The following is a 16,709-nucleotide window of genomic DNA, read 5'->3' on the forward strand; positions in this document are numbered from 1 at the left end:
TTGTTAGCAGCTAATTACATCAAACAGCCGTGCAGCTTAGGGCTTTAGAATTGGTATCCATTCCTGCCGTCTCCATATTTAGCAACTTCTTTGAAAAGAGTTTCTGAATTCAGAACGAGACAGTCTACGTGTTGCAGGGGACCATCTCAACCTCATTAACAACGTGTAAATGTTTGACAGCAATACAATAAAGGAGACGGACTGACAGATATGTGGTTGGATGGGAGGATATAGTGACAGTGACAGCCTTATTTACAGCCTCGAGACAGAGCGGCTAGGTTGTCATGTGTGTCTAATGAGTATAATTATTCTATTTTTTTAAGACTGACCTTTTGCCCTGTTTTTTTTTTCACTTTAATTTTGTTGTGCCGCTTTGAATTCTACATCTTTTATTACTTTAATAATACTGAGCTGGCTTAGTTTGTATTAGCTTCATTATAAAATGTCTCACTGAATCAGGGAACGACATCCAGGGTTGAAATATGGAATCAAGTTTTTTATTTCATTTTTCATTTTTTTACTTAACCTTTATTTGTACAGTTGATCTCTCTTGTAAATGAGACACTGAGTCTCATTAAGAGCTGTTCCCACATGGGTCTCTAATGGTCATTTGAGGCTGCATCTATTGCAAGGGATCCCCAATAGACTCACATGTTAATATACTCACCTTTACAGCAGAAATGAAGCGCAAGGTGCACAAAGTCAGGCATTGGTTGCTGCACAGGTGGTGGAGGAGGCCATGCATAAGTAAAACTGCAGCCCTCTTGGTCAGGTCGCTCTTGAAAAAGCGATTTTCAGTCTCAATGAGACTTCTACCTGGATATATAAATTATATATATGGAGGGAGATCATTTGAGTGACAAGTGGATGTTTTCATAACTTGTTCAGGGTTCATTTATTCTGAAATATACTCAAAGCAGTTGATGAGTTTTTCTTGTACACACATTTTATTTTAAGTCAGTATTTTTTTTAACTCTAAATTCACATCACATATCAGAGTAACCAAGCTAAGAAGAGCTAGTAGTAGCTGACAACTCCCTAGCTCTGCTTTAGGCTTAAAAAATGTCCAGTGGCAGTGTCGAGCTAGTTGTGGGCATATTGTATATAGAGTTTATAGTTAGAATCCTGATGATTTGTTTATGCCCTGTGTTTTCCTTGATGTTGAAATCTTATTTTTATAGTAATGTCTCACCTGGATCGGTGGATGTTTTTACCTGTTTTTTAGCACTATTAAGGCAACATATAAGCTAGACTTGTGACATTTTTTAACTTCACTTGGTAATTTTATAAATACTGAAAACTACTCAGCTATAGTTTGTTCACACAGAACTGAAGCTAGTAGTGCTGTAACTGCCAGAGACCTTAAAATATCAGCAGTGACATAAGTGACCGTTAGTGACATTAAGCTGGCAGGCACTGGGTTAAACTCACCTCAACTTTAAGGCGTGCGATTGAAAGGACTAATAGAAATGAAGAATATTGCTAAATACATAGCGAGTTATCCATGCAGCCAGAACCTGCCATATCTAGTAACCAGCTTTCAGCTACAAAGTGATGTGCACATGTGCAATGGGTCTCACTTGTTGACGGGGCTTTAGAATAGTGACACTGAGCACATTACCATACTGATGTTAGCATGCAGTTGGCACAACTGCATGAAGAGCAGCTAGCATGCATAACGTTCTTACAATATTTTCAAGTTAGCTTTCAGAGACGTTGTAGTGAAAGCTTATAGCCTTTATCTGTTTCAACCAAGTAAGGTTCATAATATCTTATAGTAAATTTGTGGTTTTAGCATGAAGTCAAACGCTAACCTACTGTTATTCAGGAAGTGATCCTGTAATTAATCTACATATTAATATAAATCATTTGTTAATCAAAGCTGCTGCCAGTTGTGTTTGCATTTGAAGTAAATTCATTGATTCAATTAAGAAAACAGAGTAATCCCACAGCTATCATTCTGGAAAGTTTCTTCACAAGATGCCTTGTTTTCATCCTCTCTACCTGTTTGTTATTATTCATAACATGAATTGATTTGCAGCCAACAGAAAAATGACCTGCTAATGACAAAGTTTTCCCCCCAGGATTTTTTCAGCAGCTGTGTGATTATGCATGTCCATTAACATTTGACACAGAACCCTTATTTATAAGCACTGCCAGAAGAAAGGCTTTAAACAGCCACGGGTTCATTATACTTAGGTTATTTTTGTTCCCCTTGTGATGTGTATATTAATTGACAGGGAGCTTTTGACCCCTGCTTTACGCGTGTGGGGAGAGCAAGTCCCTAATAATTCGCATACAGTGTGCAGTTATATTTTGTGAGGTCTTTATGCCACCACAATATAAAAATACATCATTCAAATTGGATATTCCCAAATTAGTTCCAAAGTCTGTTTGTGTTAGACAGATAAGTCCTTTCTTTCAGAAAATCTATAACTCAGACAGCTCCTTACAAAATAGCCTGAATAAAATGAGATTGGGATTGTTACAAAGTTACAAAGTCAAGCTCTGGCAACTGAAGAGCATCTGCCGTGCTTACAGGCAAATAGCCTGAAGGCAGGAAGAGCGTGGCATTTTTTACCCTGGGGGAAAAATGCTCAGAGCATCAGCTTAAAATCTCACAAATGTGCCTGATTGGAAACTTCAGAGCAGTGGTAATGCTGTGTAATCCACAGCAGATTATAAATGACAAGTTGACATTTTTGAAAGTACAACGTGAATTTCATTTTGATATTTTTTCAGTAAAACACAGCTGTGCTTGGAGTAATGACCCATACCAAGAAAACCATGCATAACAAGTATTTATCATCAGCTCCCAAAAGAGCAAAACTAAATTATGGTGAAATAAGGAGTTATGGACAATGAGACTGGCCAGGAGTCAACATTATACAAAGGTTTCTAGAGTGTTTATCAGATTATATATTAAATGATTATTTAGTAAGCCTGGCACAGATGAAACCATCTGTCAAACGCTGGTGGAAAACCAGTAATCAGGTCAGATTACTGGTCAGTAACCAGTAATCATAGAAATTCCCAGTATTTCTCATTTTTGTCTATCATTGTGTTCCAGTTCTGTACTTCTATTAGTACACTTTAACTACTTTGTATTGACAGCATGCATATAGACCAAGTAATGCCAAAAAAATGACCCTCATCTTTTTGACCATTGTCACCCATACATGGGTGAGGAAATATCATTGGCTTTTGATTGGCTCGTTGGGTACTTTGAGGTACTTTTAGTATATTTCATGTAATCAACGTGAACACGTGTATGCACTAAAAATATAGTGAAATGGGGCAAGATACATGTCTTAGTAACAAGAGAGTCCTTGTGGATTATTTTGAAGCAAGGAGATCCGTAACTTAAATTCCAAGAGTTACTGGGACGTGAAACCACAAGTACAGAGTAGACTGTTGTTGACTTTGCCCCAAAAAAAGGTTTGAAATTACTTTTCCCAGTATATGCTCAGTCACCTGACATTCATCCAAGCAGAGGTCATAAAAAGGTTGGACGACCGCCGTGTGTGACTTACAGAATTGTCATGTAGATTTTTATCTATGATTTTATCATCTATCGCTCTTATAATGTTTGTGGTCTTTTTAAATTGATGACACTTTCATATTGTGGTAGAAGTAGCTCATGATTATTTTGTGATACACTAGTTTGATTGTGTGGTTGTATGGTTGGATAATTAATGATTTAATACATTTTCAAACCACAGAATATTGATAAAATATCTTAGTACATAGCATTAATAAGGCTTTCATATCTCTGAATTGTTTACCTATATGTATAGTTCCAATTCACGGATCTTCATGCATTCAAAATTCTCATATTTAGACAAGTTTAACAATTAATCAGTACCATTAATGTGGTTTCTCTGTTTTGTAGTTCAAAGACCTTCTGCTTTTTGCATGGAGCAATAAACCCGTGTATACTTATAAAAGTACAGGTTTGACGTTGAGCATGTTAACCAACCTGTTTCACTGATTGTTGAGACGGACTTTATAAATCATGTTTCTTCAGGCCTTGTGTTCTAAGTGCTATGTTACCTTGACAGTCAGGTCGGTCCAAAGGGATGCGCACTGTGTCCCCATGCTACTTCTAAAGAAGGGTTTCCATGGTGAAGCCGGATGAGAAAGCATTAAGTGGCATTGTTTGCATACGCATGTGTATGTGTGTGCATCAATGAATCGCTCAGCTGGTGAAAGTGCTGGCCGGTGTGGCAGCAGTGTTTGTGGAGACCTCGCCTGATCACAAGGTCGGATATATTATAGCTGTATTAAATTTACAGATTCTAAGCTGCATACAGCTCCAATCTTATGACGTGCATTAAAGATTCATTCACACTGGGGAGCTTGCTGCAAACAGAAACACACATAAGCCTATATCTGCACAAACGCATGCATAAACACAGCATACAAATTTGCACTACCTCCCAGCTGGAACCAAGGTGGGGGGGGCTGAGTTTGTTTACTAAAGAAATGACAGTAATGGTGTTGACGAGGAGTTTGCTTTTGTTACTTGTATAGCTTAAGCTATCTCTAGAGCCACAATGAGGATTTGTCACCCGGTTGTGAGACATTGAGCTATTCATATGCATGACAGTCAACCTTTACTGCTTTCTAAATTTGGGCAAAGCCAACAGAGGCAGAAAAAAGGGAGAGAGACAGAGAAAGTGAGAGGCAGTGAAGATGAAATTCCAATAAGTTTCTTTTTTTAATCAAACTGTGAAAGAAACTCAGAAAAGAAAAAGAACTGGTGTTTGTGGGTGTGTTGGCACAGGATACATGCATGTATTTCAATACAGTTTCATTTAACTGTATGTAGGTTTTGACAGAAAATCTCAGATTCACACATTTGGGAGCACTTCAGTGTCTTTGGGCATGAGACCAAATACGAATGCACTCAGATGGCTCATGCTTCACACAAGGATTCACTATCACACAGACTGGTTTGATTGAAGAGTAGATTTTTAAAGGAGTTGCATTAAACTTGTTCATCATGACCTGCAAGTGTCTAAAATGACTTGATTGGATTATCCTTTTGTATGTGTCAATATCACAGCAGGCACACAGGTAACAAATAGTCTGACAGTAGTGAGGAAGCACAAATGTTGCTGATGTTTACGGTGGTTTCTGTGAGAAATGCTGTCTCCCACATCAGCTTTAGTCACAAAAATGCAGTTGCATAATTGCCTGTTTTCACGCATGTAATTCCCAAAAGGATGGAGAATCAATCCATTCCACAGCTGTCAGAAAAGAAAAATGGCCACTTTCAGAATTTCTCTTTAGCTGGGTCCAAAAGAGCATTTACAGAGTCTCTGAATAACTCCCATTTGGCTTTATTAGCATAGCAAAAGATGGAAACGAAGGGATGATATTACCGATCACAAATTCATATTTCATATAAAATACACATTATTGTATAAATAAAGTTGTTGTATTCTTACCCATATGTAGTTGTGACCCATGTATCCGACACTCTATGGCATTCCAGTCACTAAGCTGCCCACCCTCTGTTCCCTCCTCACCAGCTGAAGTCTGCCTGGTAACCCAAAGGTGCAGACCTGCCAGCTGTCATGCATCTGGCTCTATGGGGAAGAGCCACATCCAATCCGCACGCATTAGACACTGAAATCCCTTTCTCCAGTTGTCCCTCGCTGCGAATGTCCACTCGTCCTGTTTGAAATATGGATAAGCTGTCAGCGGTTTGTCTCCAGCTCTCTGAGGTGGCACCTGGCATGCATGTTTAAATCATGTCAGCAGACATGACCTGGGGCATGGTCACTTTCCAGCTCGCCAGCAGTAAAGTGGGCTCACTCACATTCACTGGTTTGGCTAATAGCGCTGAGAAAGGTTAAATATTCACAATATGAATTTTTAATGTAATAATAGCAACTAGATTAAATGTATTAATAAATACATTTGGAGTCAGAGATACAATTCAGCTGTTTGTAAACGGGCTGGTTCCACAATACACACCAGCACTACTGTTCTACTCCTAAGTGCTTTTCTATCTAACATTCACACGAACACATCAGAGGCTTGGAGTTCAGCGTCTGGGCATGCTGGAGTGGAGCAGTCAGCGATCGAACAACCAGCCTAATTAGTAGATGACCTGCGCTACCTCCTGAGCTACAGCCACCATTGTAAACTACAAACATGTCCACCAATATGTCTTAGACAACTCCTACAGCTCAATTAACATCTCAGCTATTGATTCACTTGTTCGACCTGTTCCAAATAGTTGCTTTGTTGTCAACAGATCATAAATTATGCAACATTTTAGCTGTTTACAGTTTATAATTGAGTCAGCTAAGAAACACCACATCTAGGAATAGCTATATGTAGGGGCGAGAAAAAAAAGCAGTCAACAGAGGCAGAAAAAAGGGAGAGAGACAGAGAAAGTGAGAGGCAGTGAAGATGAAATTCCAATAAGTTTCTTTTTTTAATCAAACTGTGAAAGAAACTCAGAAAAGAAAAAGAATTGGTGTTTGTGGGTGTGTTGGCACAGGATACATGCATGTATTTCAATACAGTTTCATGTAACTGTATGTAGGTTTTGACAGAAAATCTCAGAGTTCCAGCGAGGAAACGGATTCACACATTTGGGAGCACTTCAGTGTCTTTGGGCATGAGACCAAATACGAATGCACTCAGATGGCTCATGCTTCACACAAGGATTCACTATCACACACACTGGTTTGATTGAAGAGTAGATTTTTAAAGGAGTTGCATTAAACTTGTTCATCATAACGTACGGCATAACAACATGGTATGCAGGGTGTTCAGCTGCGGACAGGAAAGTACTGCAGAGGGTCACCAACACAGCCCAGAAGATCACTGGCTGCTCTCTGCCCAGCCTGGAGGTCACTGCAAACTCTCGGTACCTCAGCAGAGCTGGCAATATCATCAAGGACCACTCTCACCTCAGCAATCAACTGTTTTACCTATTACCGTCAGGCCGACGGTACAGGTCACATAAAACCAGGACAAACAGATTCAGGGATAGCTTCTTTCCCAGAGCTATCACCGTAGTAAATAAGCACAAAAACAATTGAACCTGCTTAGCTATACCATACCGTCACTGTCATTATATTATGCTGCTATTCATACTGTCATTATATTAATGCTGCTATCCTGTATATATCGTACTTACTATTGTTTGAGTACTTGCGATTGTTTTATTGTACTTTTTATATTTTACATTTATATTTATTATTTATCTTGCACCAAGGGAGTGGCACTCCAATTTCGTTGTACTCTGTACAATGACAATAAAGGCTATTCTATTCTATAAGGAATAGCTATATGTAGGAGCGAAAAAAAAGCAGTCAAGGCTACAGAGACTCTCAGAACCACATCATTGGTTTGTGCCTCTGAAAATTCACTGTACACTAACTGATCAGAAGCAGCAAGCAAACAGATAAAATGTCATCAACACCCTGATGTAAAATGTTTTCCACTTTTTATCATTTTCCACCTGAAAAATTGACACAAGTTACATTGCTCTGCTACCACAGTGAAAACTGTCTTTATATTACTAATATGTTTAACTACTAATTTAACCAACTATGTCTTGATAGACTGATACAAAAATACACAAATATTAATTAATTTACTTCTTTTTAAAGTGTATCCATCATCAGTTGAAAAATGAAGACGTTAGGATACGTTGGCGTGGACAAACATGTGGATTTGTCCAAAGGGGACATAGAGTTGGAGTCAACTATGGTTCCGCTCCACTCAGAGTCCCAGTGAACCACAACGGTTGAAACGGCTTGCACATGAAACAAAAGAATGCCTTCTGCCAAAAAGAAATAAAATCTGATGTCTAACAGATGTGATAGACTACAAAACTCAGGCCTATTTCTAGTCTTCTGTTTAGTGTGCATATTGAATTGTATGGAAACAAATGATAAATGGAACGTAGGGTTAGAACATTTTTTTTAATATAACAAACAAAACCTTTAATGAGTCTGTTAATTTCAGGTTATGACCTTATACGTCTCACCCTGTTGTTTTCTAGATAGTAACTCCTTTTTGTGTTTGCAGCAGTGATACACATGAGTTTATTGGAAAAACATCCAGAGTGCTTTCTGTTCCACTGTTTGCTTGATTTAATCATCGTGTGTCTGAAATCAATCCACAAGAGCAGGTTTGTGTACATGTCGATGAATATTAGGAACAAGCAGCTTCCGAAGTGACTTGATGCAGGCGAGGACCTCGCATCTACATACAAACACCTGTGCAGGCAAACACTAAACACTCAGCACTTTAAGTTTCAGTCTGTGTGTGTCAGCACTGTCTACACCCACTAGGTGCCTGCTGTTGATCCTCTCCTGTATCATTTGGATGCTGGTATCGGCTGGTGCGTTTCACTCGCTGTCACCTTGCCACTCCAGCTATCTGACTCTCCCCTGCCATTTGCTTCTTTGTCTTTTAGCCCCGACACTGTCTCTCTCTGTTTTTAGTGCAGCTGTATTTGCATGTCTCGCCCCACGACCTTGAGTGTGTGAGTCACAAGGGGATGGAGAACAATTTTACTGTGGTTTTTTGCAAGTGTAAACAACTTATTCTCAGTCGGCCCGCTGGCTGCTCAGCTCAGCTCTCAGTCAATAGGCACAAGATAATGTTTATTCGTGCACGCAACCAGCGCATTCCCCTGACGGACTCAACGCCCCCAGCAACCAGCTCCTTCTCTTCCACTTCCCTGGTTCTCGCTCTCTTTCTCTCCTCTGCCAAGAGTCTGTTTGCATTATCACCAGAGACAGGCTGCTCCCTGTAGAGCAACGAGACAGAAACCCTGTCGATCTCACCTGAATGATCCCTGTTGCATTTGCAGAGAACCGACATCAGTCCGTAGTGTGTTACACCTTCCAGAAAGGTTTCTTTGCAGTAATATGCCAAGCAGGACGGGCCAAAGAATTAAATAAAGTGCAGGAATGGGGAAAGAAGGGGGATGATGGAGGGAACAGAGGAAGAGCAAAGGCAAAGTGGCAGGAGGGGGTTAACACTGACCACGTCTGCATTTGAAAGATGTCTTCAATTGTGCATGCATGGGTCCAGAATGGGTTTTGAGGGTGGTGGAAATAAAAGAGAATGTCATTCTCCACTCTATCTCTCCCTGTGTCTTGCTTACTTCCTTCTTCTTTTTCTATCTCCTTGTCCCCGCCTTTCTCCACAGGCTCTCCAGCCACCTCTCATCCCCCTATTATTAGGGCCCAGTAATGAAATGTGGAGTGTCTCGTATTGGTGCCTGGGCCCCAGCAAACTGTATTAGTGTGTAAATGGTGTGAGAGTAATGAGAAAGCTCTCAGGCCTGCTGGGAAGACTGGACCACGAGGCTCGTGTTTTGTCTGTGTGTGTATGTGCGCCTGGATGTAATGTGCATGTGCATCAAGTGAATAACAAGAGACGTTGGGTGGAGAGGGGTCCTGGCTCATGGGGGCCAGAGTGGTGTTTCTTTCTCAGATGCCAATCCTGCAATTGTTAGCCTCCAACAGAAGAGAAGCTTGGAAAATCTATTTGGTCAGGAGCACACAATCTGAAAAGTGGCCTAAAGCATCAATGTCAGTGTCTCTATGTGATTCATTCAGTTTAAGTCTTTTTAAGGTGAATAATGCAGGCTTAGCAAAAGGATTTATGCTTTGTACCTTAACACCCGGCTTCATTAAATTGGTTGCTACATTTTGCCATCGCTAAAATCTGTCCACCTTTCTTAAAGCAGCGTTTCTCAGTCCTCTGGACACCAAGTACATCTAGTTTTTAATCCTATTTTAGCTATAATTAGCCTATGTTTAACCGTCAAGCATTAAGACCAGCAGGCTCTGGATCCTCGTAACGTTTCATCTTCTTTTTTAACGTCCCAGAAGGGGAATACCTGCTCCTTTCTTCAGCACTGTCTCCTTGCATAATGCATAAGTGCCTAATGCTCATACAAATGGCTAGGACCACTGGCTATGTAATAAAGGGTTGTGTGTGAATGTGTCTGGCTGATATCATTCCATTTCCGCTGGCCTGGAGGCCCTGACGGAGAAGAGACAAGACAGACACGCTCCATCCAGTAAATACTCTTTTCATGGCTTTACTTTTTTCCCCTTCTCTTTAGATTTGCTGCCTAAGTCAGTGGAAAGTGTCTTCATCTTCCAGGAGGCGAGCGAAGGTGAGCCGAACGCGGCCACCCCGGCGTACGATGCCATCGTTGTGGAGCAGTGGACCGTCATCGATGTGAGTGGAGGGATTTTTGCTTTGTCCTAGGTTATGTTCTGTCTGTCACTAGTAGAGGGGGATTTATGCTCTTGTACATTTCATACATGTGACTGTTTTGGAATTGGAGATTTTGATATTTTAAAGGATGTACAGTCACACATTGAAAGCCAGAGTCCAGTCTGTGCCCCCCTCTCTAAGAGTATAGTCCTTTAGCAATGAAGTCAGTTATCGCTTAGATATCGTGGCCCTTCAGCCAACCGTTTCCTTACAACCCAAAGGCAAATCGGACAAATCTCAAATTATGGGACATGTGTCGCAGTCGCTCCCCTTATCAGGAGCAAACAAGCCTTTATCTACGTGATGATTAGTGTTTCTCCTCAACAAGTTCCGAGCTGGAAATTCATTCCTGTCTGGAGTGGAAGGATTTGTGGCCATTTCGTTGCCTTTCATCTGTATGTATGTGTGTGCCTGCATGTATACATGCTTGCGCATGCAGCTGAGTGTGGACGAGCTCGGTTTTGTGTGTCTGTGTTTTCAGATGCTATCTCTGTAATTGAATTTAGACTTTTTGCAGCCGGTAGCTGTCCAAGTGTGAAAGGAGACTTTTGTCCCCCAAATGTGGCTCTCTGATTGACCAGCCCAGCACCGATGGCCATATGTGCCACTAAAAAGACTCCTGCAGTCATCTGGCAGGAGCAGTACAGCCTCCCCTCGTCTGGGTGAATGGTAATACTGTTACAGCTTAATGGCTTTCAAGACTTCCTCAGACACATTAACCGAGAATGATGCCAAACTAACGCCCAGTTTTCCAGGAGATCCAATCAGCTCCTCCACTGGGACTTTATCAAAAACCGTTTCACCCCACCGATCTGCACCATGCCAAATCAGATTGACAACACACTCTGTCAGGGCGATCAGGGCTGCACATCATCCCCATTATTTGTGATAACTGCCGAAAATTGATATGCAAAGTATCCTCACAGCTCATTATTGTTTTGGTGCCAGGATAATTAAAATGAAAAAAAAAAAGGCTGAATGTTGATTGAAGGTGTTTTTCTTCTTCTTTATATACGTCAATTTCTTTTCCCCTCAGTGCTTAACATACTTATTTATCCAAAATGCTGACAGGTTGTAGGATTTATGAAGCTCAGAGAAAAAGAGTGATAAAACAAATCACTTCAGTGAGGGCATGTGACCATTTATATTGTCATTAAGTAGGAGTGTATCATCTCAGGAATGTCAGTGCTCATCAGTGAAGGGATAAAAATGTCTTTAGTTTCACTTATGAACGAGCTGAATCTGGATGTGAGTTGGATGTGAAAAGTGCTGAGCTTTTAATGCTATATCTCAACCAAAGTGCAAAATAGTGCTATAGTAGACCCTTTTTTCTACACCATTAAAAGTAGAAAAACGAGTCTACTATAGTAAATGTAATAATAACAAAAGTCATACAATTTTAAAAATAATTGGTAAACATATTTTCAGCATTTTCTCATTCAAAAGCATCAAATACTGCCACTGTCAGATGTTACAGAGATACCCACAAGATTTTCTTTGGCATTGTGGCTCTCTCACCGGGCAGCAGCGTTGGACATCGAGTGTGGAAACGCGCTCATTAAGAGGATGGAAAGGCAATAAGTTAGATTTTTGTGAGCCAGGGTGATTGATAAAATGTTAATTTCAGCATCCAGAAATTATTTAAAAAAAAATTTAAAAAGTAATAATAAAAATGAAATATTCAGTCATTTGTTACACACCCAGTTTTGCCCTCCCTGAAAGCTCAAAGTCACTGTTTAGTTCAGCTGGAGCAAAGATGCTACAAAGAGCGCATTTGGCCAACAGGATCTATAAAAGAGAAGCAAAAGTCATAGAAGGTTTCAGTAGGTGGACTTGCTGAAGGATCATTAACAGATGCCTGCAGATGACTTTGTCTCCGAGGGTCTCTCACCCAGCTGTGTGTGACGGAGGTGATAGTTGGTTATCAGCTTTGACTCTACAGTGCTCATCCCGTGGCTACTGTACAGGCCTCTCCTGGTTCCCCCATCCATATGCAGGTGCAGGCATCCTGCAGTGGAGACTGCAAAGTGACAGGGATCAAAAAAGCCACAATAGGAAATTAGGCAATCTATTCAAAAACTATGGGGCCTAACTGCCTATTGGAACTTAGCTCTTTTTTTTTTAGTTATTTGTTTTTAATTAGATTTTTATTATGTTGTTAAAATAGCCGGAACAATGACACTAAGAGGCTACCAATTAAATGACAAGAAAATGTTTGTCTTATAAGGACATTCATTTAGTTTAATGCAGTTTTAATAAGAAATTATTTGACAAAAACAGCTGTGAGAGACAAACAAATATTCATAGGGCAAAATATTCTGACTTCAAAGCAAATTAAAGGAAAGAGAAGAAAACAACCAAGAACAATAAATGTCAAACTGACAAACTAAGACGTAAGTGCTATGGGAACAGTTTCTGTTAAATGACAGCAGAGCAGCGCCTTGAGGGAAACGGCACAAAAAACAACAAAATGCATCCAGTGACAATCAAGAGAAATAAATTGAAAGCATGCGTAAAGTGGGTGAAGCATGTAGATGTGCATAAAAATGCCATCAGTGCTAAAAAGCTCCTGCAGACATTTCCTTTAGCAAACAGATTTTGGTCAGGTGTCTGATGCATACTTGTTTCAATATGAGCAAAAAAAAAACCACTCAAATATGAAACATATGGATTGTGGTGAAGTGTCTGAAAAGGAATAACTCATCAAGAGTCTCTGGTATGAAACTCCAATTAGGCCCAGTTTCTCATCTCTCATGTCCTATGGGAAAATCAATACAGACACTGCCTCGAAACTAATGTAGTGAAAGCCCTCCTTTCTTTCACTGAGCTTCACAGGAGCAATAACCAAAGAAAACATGTGCATCTGCACACTTCAGTCAAGGTTGGTCTTAATATGTTTGCTCGCCATGAGTCACTGCAGGAGAATTTATTTATCAAGAGGAACAAAGTGCATTAGTGTTGTGCTTCAGTCTTTCTGTATATAGATAAAGCAGGCAAAGAGAACCAGAGCCACAAAAACACCTGTGTGTGTGTGTGTGTGTGTGTGTGTGTGTGTGTGTGTGTGTGTGTGTGTGTGTGTGTGTGTGTGTGTGTGTGTGTGTGTGTGTGTGTGTGTGTGTGTGTGTTTTATTAAAAGATGAAGTGATATTCAGCTTAGTGGACCTGATTTGTATGAGGAGTGTGATGTTGCTGAAAACCTTTCATACCTCTTAAAATGTTTTTTTTAAATAGCCCCATTATCCACTTCAGCTTAGCTGGACACAGTGGTAGGTCTATTATGATGGATGCATGTTGTGCAACAAGTGATATTTTAAATTCTCAACATGGTACAAAGATTTTATGGATAGCTCTAAGATGCTATGGGGGAAATATTTGTTAGATAGTACATGGAAAAATGTTCTATCTAGCCCAAAGGTTAAGCCTTTACAAAATATCGTATTTATATTAAATATGGAAACTGAAGTGGGGAAACAGAAATGGGACATGTGATGCAGCTGCATTTTTTTCCTTATATCCTCCCTACCTTTTTTTAAATTCAGGTCCAGCAGTTTGCAGTTATATGATTATTGCCCAATGCGCAGTCACATGACCCAAACGTGCAGGTTTTTTGTGGTTCTACAAAAGCACAGAAAACTATTTACACCTCTTTAAAAGGAAAACTATGACTTGAAAGGTCTGAAATCAATATGAAGCCACAATAACTGACATTCGTCTTGAAAGGGTCATTCTTAAAGGGTCAATTTACCCAGATCCCAAAAGAACACATTGACCTTTTTCACTGGTATCCAATCATGCACATAATGTTGGTTTTATATGCTTTGCTAGTATGTGGTGCAATTCAATGAAGGTGAAGGAATTTGAACAGTACAATTTCTCCAAAGGTCCAACTATCAACATAGAAAATTGAAATTACACTTCATGGTCACATACAGTACACTGGAGCTATAAGAGAAAATGTGTTTTTGCTGCTGACCCTTTGAAATACCTCTTAGCAGAGCAATAACATTGGCACGGATGTTTGCTACTCTAATTAGGTGCAGCAGAGATGCAGAATGGCTCTGCTACTCCACCTATAATCACAGCAAAATAAATAAATAAACCTTTCGAAGGAATTATTACTTCTGTGCAGGGGTTTTCAGCGTTTCATACATAACTTAGAAAAATGATAAGAGGCTCTCTGGTTACCATGAGAAACTGCCTTCTTTATGGATATTATTAGTACTGCAAGAAGATAAAACACAACTGTGTTCAGTGGCTTTGCTAAATAATTTGAAGCTGAAAGAGCTTGTTTTTCACAGAAATAGTTGTATATAAAACTGTAACTATATGTGTTTTCATCCCAGTTCCTTCCTACAGGTATTTATTGGTAATTATTGGATCTATGCCCAGTTAGTAATTTCTACATGTTTAGACAATTTCTTCCATTTTGAGGTGTAAAACAGGAGATGGTCTCTGTGTTCAGTAAACCTGTAAAATCTAAGTCGAATGAAAAACAAGTTATATTCTCTGTCTTTCTTTTTTATGGACCACAGGGTGCTGCAGACATTAGCACTGCTCTGTTTCCTTCAGCTAATTCTGTCTCGCAGTCCAAACGCATGCTTGTTAAGTTAATTGGTGACTCTAGGTTGGCTGTAGATCCAGATGTGAGGTGGATAAAGCTGTTAGTTGTCCTTACAACCAGACTATGCTGTACAAGCACCCTATCAAAAGATGATTGTTTACCGCTATATTAAGGTATAATGTAACATCTCTGACCAGATATTCAAAACTAGTCTTTGTAAGGTACAAATTAGAGTACAAATGAGCAAGCACAAATGGCAGTGCCATAGAGTGACAGGCTGTACCACCAACAGTATAGTAAGAAACTTTATTTTTGTTTGATTGATTTGACCATTAATTACAGGGGGGGCGGTTTGATTCCCCCCCCCCCCCCCCCCCCCCCCTCCTGCCTGCCTGATTGTCCTTGGGCAAACCGATGAACCTTGAGCCACTTCCCACTGCAGGTCAAATACCTCCCAGTGGGACGACTCATTTTGAAACTCTTTGTCAAACTTATCTAAGGTTTAAAAGCACTATATTTGTGCAGCGTTTTTACCATCTTATGTGTCTGACTTAAGATTTTAAAAGGATCAAAAAACAGATTTTTAAAAGCTGGGTTTTGTTTTATTTTTTCAAGAAAAGAAAGCAATCTCGAGCACATACCATTTGTAAACAGTTTTTGTTATTCCTTTTGAAAACTATGGATATCATGGTACAACTGCCACTGAGTAAAATGTTCTCTTCGCCACTTCAAACACTGATATTGCCTGCTTGCTCACGCCTTGATCCCAACAACTCCTAACCCAAAAGACAAACCAGAAAATCTGCAGGGGGACTTTAGAGAAAGTGTCTCCTCCTACAGAAAAACATTAAAAGTTAATATCAGTGAAGTTCAAATTCTAGGAATGGCAGTCCAAAGTCAAAGGAAGCGAAAAGGAGCTTAAGAGCGCCAACATTGTTGTCACTCATTCCAAGAATTCACTTGCATCCCTGGCTTTGAAGAGCAGCGCTTCACAGACTCCAGAAACTAAATGATGTCTAAAATGGGATTAGGGCCCCACATCACAGCATCAGTATGGCAGTGAGGAATCTTTGAAGAAATGGTTTTAACACATCTCAGAAACACACACAAACACACACCTATTGTGTCTGTGCTCAGTCACTCCTATCGTCTGGCAATCAGGTGCACACAAAATCCCTCTCCACCGAGTTCAATAGTTTACGTTTCACATTTTATTTGTTCCGCTCGTGGTCATGGACTTTATTTCGATGGCCCTAGAAACAAAGGATACAAATTATAAAATTACATATTAAAAACATCTGATTTGGTTTATGTTCTGCGAGAGCTGTGGCCTGTGGCCTGGATGTGTACACGTACTTCAGAGAGACGATCGTTAATGTGAATCACCTCTCCATGATATCTCTATTTCCTCAGACTGAGGTGAGAGAAGAGCTGACCTACATAGAAGGAGAGTAATTTGCACTGTTCCTGCAAGTGAGAGGTCGCACCCGCTCCGTCAGGCAATGTGTCGATGATGCTGATAGCTGCAGGACAGAGGGAGAGGTTTAGGCTTATAGGGTGCAGTTTCTGTAAGGTATACAAACAGTAACATGTACCATGTAACAAAATGATAGCATTACTAAATGCACCAAATACTATTTCAACATCTTTGTATTTTTACTTCACTGTTTGTATTGCCTGGAGACTAACCAATGATCTCCTTGCTTCCATGAAACACCTCTCTCCCTTTAAATTTCTCGGATGGTTTCCTTCCAATACATTTCGTATCTCTGTAAGCCCCCAAAATGAAGGACTCAGTTGTAGAGTTTTCTTTTTCTTTTTTACTTACCAATTAATGGTCTCTGTCACATTGAAGGGTTATGGAAAACTTAAATCT

General features: G+C 40.0%; 1 protein-coding gene across 1 annotated transcript in view; it reads left to right on the plus strand.

Annotated features, from left to right (window-relative positions):
• The window catches only part of rftn1b (raftlin, lipid raft linker 1b), a 138,855-nt gene that overhangs the window by 96,083 nt on the left and 26,063 nt on the right, over positions 1-16,709 (plus strand). The window contains exon 7 of the mRNA XM_080897319.1: positions 10,115-10,233. Within this exon, the coding sequence (XP_080753445.1) occupies positions 10,115-10,233 (119 nt within the window). The remainder of the gene's footprint in view (positions 1-10,114; positions 10,234-16,709) is intronic.

Source organism: Rhamphochromis sp. 'chilingali' (assembly GCF_963969265.1).
Source record: "Rhamphochromis sp. 'chilingali' genome assembly, chromosome: 11".
Classification (NCBI taxonomy): Eukaryota; Metazoa; Chordata; class Actinopteri; order Cichliformes; family Cichlidae; genus Rhamphochromis; species Rhamphochromis sp. 'chilingali'.